The sequence below is a fragment of the Lygodium microphyllum genome, chromosome 14 (genome assembly GCF_053477565.2).
Source record: "Lygodium microphyllum isolate KBCC chromosome 14, Lygodium_microphyllum_v1.1.10, whole genome shotgun sequence".
Lineage (NCBI taxonomy): Eukaryota > Viridiplantae > Streptophyta > Polypodiopsida > Schizaeales > Lygodiaceae > Lygodium > Lygodium microphyllum.
In genome coordinates, this window is record NC_141148.1 from 48527745 (window position 1) to 48537672 (window position 9928).

The 9928-nt window shown below is 36.9% G+C and overlaps 1 protein-coding gene across 2 annotated transcripts; it reads right to left on the reverse strand.

Annotated features, from left to right (window-relative positions):
- Positions 1-2774: 2774 nt before the first annotated feature.
- On the reverse strand, positions 2775-7218 carry LOC148025579 (uncharacterized). 2 transcript variants are annotated; one of them, XM_087692106.1, is made up of 4 exons: positions 6550-7216; positions 5814-6200; positions 3809-3957; positions 2781-3689 (listed from the first exon to the last, which is right to left on the reverse strand). In XM_087692106.1, exons 1-4 carry the CDS (start codon positions 6863-6865, stop codon positions 3654-3656), a joined length of 888 nt encoding a protein of 295 aa, XP_087548232.1. In that variant the 5' UTR covers positions 6866-7216; the 3' UTR covers positions 2781-3653. The 2 variants fall into 2 exon arrangements, with proteins under 2 accessions (XP_087548233.1, XP_087548232.1); XM_087692107.1 differs by lacking the exon at positions 3809-3957 and having other exon boundaries at positions 2775-3689; positions 6550-7218.
- Positions 7219-9928: the final 2710 nt, after the last annotated feature.

The following is a 9928-nucleotide window of genomic DNA, read 5'->3' on the forward strand; positions in this document are numbered from 1 at the left end:
TGGACCACCCACTTGATTTAGAAACATATTCCAAGCCAATGAGCAAGCAACCTTATAGACTCTCCAAGTGTGAATGAGAAGAAGTTGCAAAGCAAGTCAAGGATTTACGTGAGATGGGTTTTCTTGAACTGAGTTCTTCTCCTTATGCATCTCCAATCTCACTAGTCAAGAAGAAATATGGCTCTTTCTACATGTGTATTAATTACAAGGACTTGAACAATATCACAATTAAGAACTAGTATCCCATTCCATGGAATGATGACTTGTTGGATGAGTTAGAAGATGCATGATTCTTCACTAAGATCGACCTCTTCTTTGGCTACTATCTGATACACATGAGAGAGGGTGATGAGATCAAAACTACTTTTAAAATAATCATGGACTTTATTATTTTTTGGTGGTGCCTTTTGGTTTAACTAGTGCCCCCACCACATTTTAGAGCCTCATGAATAAACCCTACACCCCTTCTTATTCAAGTTTGGGCTCATTTTCTTTTATGGAATTCTAATTTTTTATAGCAAGTCACAAGAGGATCACTTGGCACATTTCAGAAGGATATTTGATATCTTGAGAGAGCATTAGCTTTTTCCTAAGAAAAGTAAGTGTACCTTCATGCAAACATCAATGAAGTACTTGGGACACATTGTTAGTAAGAATGATATATAGGCTGACCCTAAGAAGGTGTAATGTGTAAAGTACTCGCCCATGCCATCCACCACTACTTCATTACGTGGTTTTCTTAGTCTATCTTCATTTAATAGATGTTTTATTAAGAATTATATCACTATTGCAGCACCTTTGACTAATGGGTTAAAGAATGAATCATTCTTTTGGGGCACTACTACTAATCACAGCTTTATGTAGTTGAGGAAAATCCTTACTTCAGCCCCCACCCTTATACACTGAGACTTCTCCAAGGAGTTTACCATTCATTGTGATGCCAGTGTACAAGGTATTGGTGCCATATTGCTGCAAGAGCATGGCGTGATTTCTTTTAAGATCCACAAGCTTGATGACAAGGAGATGCAATTGAATGTTTATGACCATGAGATATTGGCCATCTTCCACAATATTAAGAAATGACACTACTACATATATCGCAATCATTTTAGAATGAAGAGTGACCATTGAGTCCTCCAATACTTCTTGACTCACTCTACTTTGACTTCTAAGCAAAGAAGATGGGTGGAAACCTTACAAAACTATAATTTCGATATCTCTTACACTTAGGGCAAAGATAACATTATGGCTAATTCACTCTCATGGATGTGGGCATACACAGAGTGTCTTCCATTGGAGAATTGCATAGTGATTGAATTGAAGAACTTCAAGAAGTTTATTTGTTGGATGAGGACTTCAGACACATATTCCAAAAATTACAGCATGGGGTAGTGGTTGAAAACTCCCAATATTAGCTCAAACATAGCCTTGTTTGGTCCCATGGCAAGATTGACATTCCCCAGACTTCTCCCTTCTTAGAGAAAATTATGGAAGAGATGCATTATTGCCCCACTACTAGTTATTTGGGTTTTTTCAAAACACATGATAAGATTGTCAAGAGCTTTCACTAGAAAGGCTTATGGAGAGATATCAAGGATTTTTTTATCAAATGTATTCCATGCCAGCAAAACAAGGATAGCATGCTTAGACCTAGTTGCCTCTTGCAGCCCATGCCTATTCTTGAAGGGAAATGGATACATATCACCATGGACTTCATTACTAGCCTCCTCCTCATCACCAAGAAAGGATAGAATGGTATATAGGTGGTAGTCGATCGCCTCACCAAGGCTACCCACTTTATCTCAACTAAGACCCAATACACTAGCCCTAAGGTGGCCATTGAATTTATGGAGTATGTATTCAAGTTGCATGGATTACTGCAAGTCATAGTGCATGATCGAGATGCTAAGTTTATGAGTAACTTTTGGCATGCAATTTTCATGTCTATGGGCACCAAGATTGCACCATCCACTGCATGCCACCCATAAATGGATGGCCAAACCGTAAGGGTAAATAAATGGATTGAAATGTACCTATTGCACCTTTGCTATGATGTACAACACAATTGGGATATGTGGCTCCACTTGGCTAAATTTTCATATAACAGCTCCACCCACTCTAGCATTGGGGCTTCTCCTTTTAAGGCATTATATAGATATAAGGTCCCCCTCCCCATAATCTTATTCAATGATAAGATCTACCTCTAGAGTAAAGCTGAGTTGGAGCACATGCTAGCCCTGCTTCAGCAATGGAAAGTAAATCTTCAAAATGCATAACACCATATGAAGCTTTATGTTGACGAGAAAAGAAGGCATTTAGAATTCAAAGCAAGCGAGATGGTCCTCCTGAAAGTGCCTAAGTCCCGATACTCTAGTCTCAAAGAAGGCAATAGTAATAAGGTCACTCACCATTTCTATGGCCCATACCAAATTCTCAAGAGAGTTGGTGAGTTGCCTATCTAGTTATGCCCCCTTTTACCCATACATTTCCTACAAACTGCACATAGTTTTAGAGCAGTTTTGTACCTGCCTAAATGACAACCGTATGCTTCCTACATGGTCTAAAAGTACACATAATAAGCTTCATTTTGACATGGCATGCCCCATTTGGAGTAGCCTATCAAAAGTTATGGCATATTTACCCTAGCAATCCTATAGTGGATAGCATTGATGCCTGTAGGCTTCACCACCCTTCTCATTGTAATGTAGATCAACGTAGTACTCTATACTCCACTCGTTAGCCCCTCTATCAAGTCCCTCTGGCTATCTTTTGTTTTTTAGGGCAAAAACTCTCAAGGTAGGGATGGAATGTAGTGAGTAGCAGGATACACGAGAATTAGGGGTTAGACACCTAGTCACACTGATCGGGGTACATAAGGTGTAAGAGACCCAATTTAGGGAATCTAGATATTATCAAGAAATAACTCTTCACCTTCTTCTCAAGCTTCCATGGCTTCCTTCTTCTTTCTTGTCTCTCTCGTATTTCTCTCTCCTCTTTTAGTCTTTCTTCTTCTTCTTCTCCCTCTCCTCTCTCCTCTCTCCTCCCAACTTCATTCATTATAGAGCTCCACATTTCTTAATTGTGGAAAGAAAGACTACCAACAAAGAGACCATGGCAGTGAGTGACAAGATTCAAGATCTCAATAGAAGAAATTGTGTTTGAAGGATATTTCTCATAAAAAATGATTTTTAAAAAATCACTTGAGCCTTCTTGACGTTATATTGTGTGTGTGTGTGTTATGTGTGTGTATGTGTGTATAAACACTTTTCATCTTTGTCTCTTTAGGTTACATTTAAAAAACAATTGAAAACAAGATTGGACTCTAGATTGTTAATGAGAAAATTAATGACTATGCACTTGATAATGGACTTTGTAGGTAAACTAGCTTAGATATAGGTTATTAATAAGAACATTACATGACCAAGCATCAACTTGCCGATGGATTTTCTTAGTAACTAGGGTACAATTTACACTCTTATATTGAAGAAAGCATACGTGTGATATATGAAAATATCTCTAGCTAATGAAATATTGAGAGTTTGGTAACATCTCGAAGATGGCATGCTTATGAGAGGCTTGTAGACCCATCTTTCTCTTAGAAAGGGAATATTGTTGATGTGCCAAATATACATGAACATTATCACCAAGTTGGCTTAATGAGAACCTCTTTTGTATGAGCAAATATTGGGCTATCAAAAATTAAAAATAATCATGATTAGAAATTAGAAGAATCTTAGAAGTAAAAAACATTTGAACTACATGCAAATGCATAGAGAGAGAGAGAGAGAGAGAGAGAGAGAGAATATACCAAGCATGATGTTATTTTCCTTTCAAGGTTAGAAGGTTTGAGGTGAGATGCAAATGAGGGACTTGACATTAATGGTGGTTGATAAGGCCCATTTGAGATTTTAGTTTGGGCATTGTCATAAGAATCGAAATCAATAAGCTCTCCTTTGCCTGTTTTACAAAATTTAGCACCAAGTTTACACTATCAATTATATTATGACATTCAAGTTCCCAAATGTCAGTAGACTCTACTAAGTAGGAATCATGTGTCTAAAGACCTTATTGAAGGCCAAAAATTGTTGTTGGATCGATCATTTTGCCCAAACTAAAATGATTGCAAAAAAATATTGTGTAATTTCTACAAGTGTTTTTCAATTACGTGAATCATGTACAAATTTCAATCATGAGGATCTCATTGTGGCTATTTGATAAAGTCTTAATAGATAAAATGAACTTTTCTCGTGGCTTAAAGTTGGAAGTCCTTGATTTTAAGAAGCTAATAAACATAAATTTTCAAACTCATATTAGTGAGTTAAGCTATAATTCATGCCTAGTGATTGAAAATTTGGACCATTTTGATAGTTAGGCAAGAGTATAAATCTAGATAGAGATATTTGTGTTGCTATATAATGACACTAGATCATTGTGTGGATTGTACATTCATAGATACACACATGCATATGTGTGTATGTGTTTGTATATAACACAATATTAGTGAGTTTGGGAATCTCCCAATTTCCATTTTTTGAATACTAAAAAGGCGGCACCCAAATAACATACCCATTAGTTTCTCAAAACCATATAATGTGTCCTATAATTGGAAAGCGCTTGAAAAATGGAATCTATGGAGTTGCACTTGATTTAGAGTTATAATGTTCAAGTTATGACAAATCCAAAGATTTGACCAAGTGTCCCAAACTTATGGAAAATTCACATATTCCCGAATATGGTGTTATATGCAGTATGAGTACATCCATAAGTGCCTACATGCATAAGAGCGTAACAAAAATGTCAAAGTGCATGTTTTTGTTTTATTAATCAAAATCCCAATTGAACCAACTTTCACTAATCACAATAATGACCCAAATAAAATGTCCCAAGTTGAGTGTATCAACACAAAATATATAAAACTAATATTTGAATGGTACAAAAACTAGAGCGTTGCAACTTGGAAGTTTGATAATGCTATTCTTTGACAATGTGAATGGGCGAATGAAAGTTACCAACTAGTTTAATATGAGTTCTCATCCCCATCATATCCATGTTTAAAGCTCATTGATGGACCACATATTCTAGCTTGTACATACACTAGAAAACAAAGAATCCATTGACCACCCCCTTGGTCTTCTTCTATCACTAAGGAACAATTTAGTGGCATTGCCCATAGAGCAAGCTATTGCAATGCTGGTGTATAGTTTTGGTTAGAGCCATTTGAATTACATGAAGCTAATAGGATAGATTGTAATTCACTCTTCCTCTTACTGGAATTTTAGTCCTTTCATCTTGTATGTTTGTTTGTGCCATCACTAATGTGAGCACTTGGAATTAGCTAAAGATGGATCATCCTTAGTTCCGTTGCTTGCTTGCAAGAGATTGACGTACTTTTAGTCATGCTCGAGTGCATTTTGTGTGCCCTTGTGATCATAAATTTCCTCGATAAAAGGCCTTGGTTATATTCTCGACTTGTTCAATGGGGAAAATGGGAAAATTTGAACATGCATCATTACATGTGGTAATACAATATCCCTTTAGGTGGTTTTACAATATGTCTTTCCTTTTTTTCCAAGGAAAGCGAACTGTATTAATATCCCTTTTTACTTTTTTCCCAATAATGCGATTTGTATTAGTTGGTAAACGCGAGGTGATTATGTTATCTCTTGAAAGTTGCTTATGTGAGGTTTTACTTTGGACAATATCCCCTTTCTTTCCTATCAAGCATTACGACGTTGTAAATACAATCGTTTCTCTGTAATTAAGACCAGCGAGAGAGTATTACTTGAAACCACAAAAAAAAAAGGGACACTAACCATGAAATACTGGGTTGGGTTGAGGAGGAGCGAAGGATGATGAATTCTCACGGGTACTGATGATGGCATCCAAAAGGCCGCTAGGCTGATCAGAGAAGCCGCCATGCACGTCGTCTTCTGCTAAATCAGAGCCGCCGCCAGGGCCAAGATCCATGACTGCTGCAGGAGCCGCATGCGATGTCGACTGAGGAACATGCAGAGAGGAATATATGATTCGCAGAGGGGATTTTAGTACCCTCTTGAGCTTCGAAGAGATGAAGAAAGAGAGCGAGGAGCCGCGAGATGAGTTCGTCGCTTCAACACGATCACTTATTAAGCCACTGCTAATCAAGCTTGTACCCAGGAGTGATGATAGCGGAATGTGGGTTGGGGCGTCAACGGCCCTGGCTGACAGCAGTCCATCAGAGACAATCTCAGTATTATCACACTATTGTTATCTGAAAGCATTATACCATTATCATTATCATAAATAAAACATTATCATTATTTGAAAACACTAAACCACTATTGTTTGATTACATTAAACCATTATCGTTATTGGTTTGTTAGCATCATAATCATGCCTTGATCTATTACTTCTACCATCAGCTTACCATTGACATGGTTACAATTGTTATGACTACCGCCATCATCATTACTATTGTTGCTACTCCTACACTTCTTCTACTGCTAGTACAATATGATTATTGCTAGAGCTATTACTCTTAACTACTAACACTACTTCCACTTGTCTTACTAGGATGATGCTGGTTGTTGTTGTTGTTGTTATCAAAATCTAGGGGGTGCAACTTGGGTGTGCCCGGTGAGACTTCCCATGCAAATGGAACTAGAATGTCCTTTGCTTCTTGTGCACTATATAAGAACTTGCGAGATGATGCCCCTATATTATTCATGGTGTTGGTTTCTCTCTCCATCAACCACTTGTAGAACTCAGTTTGCTTGCTCTCCTCATTGCCAATATCACTTGCACAAAATAGTAGAGAGTGAGATTGCTCTTTCTTTTCCTCCATCATGCAAGTGTCTACCCTTTTATCACCATGGTCATTGCACATGCTAGTTGTTTACATAACTGAATTGAAACAATCCCTCTCTTGCTATAGCAAATGCATCGAACTAAGTTATACATGATGGCATTGCCCAAAATATATATCTGAGAGAGGGAGAGAGAGAGAGATTAGATTTTGTAAAAAGACACTCTTAGATATCTCTCCCTACTTAGTAGCATGTAGACACTTGACTTATTTACAAGAGCTTGCCCCCAAACTACTACATCTCTTTCTCTCTTATACTAACACTTCTAAACATCCTAGAAAGCTTATGAATCAGATTATGTGTAATGGGTTGGTTGCAAATACAAGGACTTCTTTTTGTCCATTCTAACAAAGAAGTATTACACCACCTCTCTCTCTCTCTCTCTCTCTCTCTCTCTCTCTCTCTCTCTCTCTCTCTCTCTCTCTCTCTCTCTCTCTCTCTCTCTCTCTCTCTCTCTCTCTCTCTCTCTCTCTCTCTCTCTCTCTCTCTCTCTCTCTCTCTCTCTCTCTCTCTCTCTCTCTCTCTCTCTCTCTCTCTCTCTATACTTGCATTTAATATACATAGTACATGGACAGTGCACAATGAAGTTTGCATGTTTTCTAGGCTTGACATATATTGAGGATGGCTCGAGGATGTGAATGCTCAACCTTGTCTGTGGCTTGTAAGACATTGACATTGCACGATGTTGACTAGCTAACTTATATGTAAAATACTCTTTAAATAATCATCTTATTCTTATACAGTTGCCATTTGCATTTATGAATTGAGGTATTGGAAACCTTTTTAAAACCATTATGACCTCCCTTCACATCTCATTTGTGCAATTGAGGTACAACTCAAATAAACCAAAGCAATTTGCTCCTTATATTATGTGTTTTTAAATGTCATATTCCACTCCTTAGGTTGAGAATAAGGGCCCTTTGAAAGTATTAAAAAATAGAGGCAGGTTTTCACCTAAGATTTGAGTTTTAACAAAACTAGGTTTTGACCACCTAAAACTCTTATCTTAGAAAATAAAATTATGGATATCTATAAAAATCTAAATATAATACATTAGTGGATATAATGAATTCTCTCTAAAGAGGACACTTTTGGAGAAATCACATTACTTATGCTAGCTCTTAGGGCACATTGACCACCCAACCTTTGAAACAACCTACTTCAATATTGAATATGAGAAATTCACCAACACAAGGAAAGAGTAGAAAACTTTATTAAATTTGAGTTTATTGGAAATTTTTCTTTCAAGGGTGAGAAGTTTATTGCTTTTAGGCAAGAGTATAATTTATCATGTTGTTGGATTATTAGCAACAATCTAACTTTTGAACTAACTAATGTATTAAGTAGCTTTGAGAAACAAAATGAACATCTTTATTATGCATATCATGTAAAGGATAGAAATGAATCAACATATCATAGAATGTATAAAGAACATGAGTTGTGCATCCTTAATATATTTAGATCATTTTCCAAGTTGTCTTTCACCCACATGAATGCAATCATATCATAGTACACATTAGTTTTATTGTTGGCCTATATGCTACATTATAGAAATGAATCAACACAAATCATAGAATAATATAAGTTGTGCATCCTTCATATATTTGGAGCATTTTCTAGTTAGTATTTCACCCACATGAATGCAATCATGTCATAGCACACATTAATTTTAATGTTGGCCTATATGCTACAAAGATAGAAATGAATCGACACAAATCATAAAAGGTATAAATAATATAAGTTGTCCATCCTTCATATAATTGGAGCATTTTCTAATTAGCATTTCACCCACATGAATGCAATCATGTCATAGCACATATTAGTTTCATTGTTTAGAGCCTATATGCTAAAGATTGAACAACCACCAAAAATTGATGCAAGTACATTAGTTTTATTGTTTAGAGCCTATAGGCTAAAGATTGAACAACCACCAAAAATTGATGCAAGAACAATATGTGTCCTTGAATGAATAACACTCTAGTTGTTAATAGATAGCAATTGATTTATGGACTAGTGGGCCGTATTTGATTTTATGATATCCGAATGGTATGGCATGGTTTGACGAAAGATGAGATTAATTTTACCCTTATTTTTATATCTATCACTATAGAGATGAGCATGATTGCCCTACCATAGCCAATGGAGATTTAGATAGGTGGGGTGGATGAGAAAAATTCTAGGTGATGGTCAATTGCAACCTTGTAACCACAAAGCACACATCATCCGTGCATGGACAAGCACACACACACACACACACATGCACGTGTGCACACACACAAGCATGCAAGCACACGTGTGTGTGTGTGTGTGTGCGTGCGTGCGTGCGTGCGTGCGTGCGTGCGTGCGTGCGTGCGTGTGTGTGTGTGTGTGTGGGGGGGGGGGGGGGCACACACACACACATAGGTATGCATGCATAAACACACACTCTCACATGCATGCATGCATGGGTGGAGTCTCTCATTCTCTCTCATGCACATTAGAGAATAGTTATGCACATGCACATGTACACTCATGGCCATTTATATGGACACTCTCTACAGTACATGGTGGTTTCCAACATAAGTATCTTAGACGGGATATATTAAAATGGTTTGGTAGAATCTAGAACTATGCTCCCAACTAATTTTCTTCAAGTCCATTAAGGAAGAAATGACTAGCTTCTTTCTAATTAGTTAAAAGGTAATGAAAGCTTAATCTCCTTAGTAAGTACTTGCTTTTTCTTATTAGACTTAACCTTGTTAAGGATCCAATATTGGCTTAAAGCTGCAAAAGTTACTAAAATAGGATTTAATAGTATTTCACTGCTTTCATTGGAATCCTCTAGGATAGTGCCAATATAAGGGGAAAAGTCTTGAGATGAGTGCTTTAAAAGCCACCAAATAAATCATTTTCATGAAATATTACCCTTGCTAGAAAAGGGGATTGCACATAAGGGTGCAATTATTATGATCTAAGAAATGAGCTTTTACCTCCCAAAGTTGGTGAGGATAGTTGAGACAAGAAATGTATATATGAGATTTTTATTTTCTTGAATGGCATGTCCTGCTAACATGGATATATTGTTACTTAAGATAAGGATCATG

Excerpts from the sequence above, each read along its gene's own strand:
- LOC148025579 (XM_087692106.1), bottom strand. The coding sequence starts at position 6,865 with ATGTGCAATGACCATGGTGATAAAAGGGTAGACACTTGCATGATGGAG. Across the intron at positions 6,201-6,549 it reads CAACAACCAGCATCATCCTA|CCAGGGCCGTTGACGCCCCA; the intron begins GTAAGACAAGTG and ends GACTGCTGTCAG. Across the intron at positions 3,958-5,813 it reads ACCCAACCCAGTATTTCATG|GCAAAGGAGAGCTTATTGAT; the intron begins GTTAGTGTCCCT and ends TTTGTAAAACAG.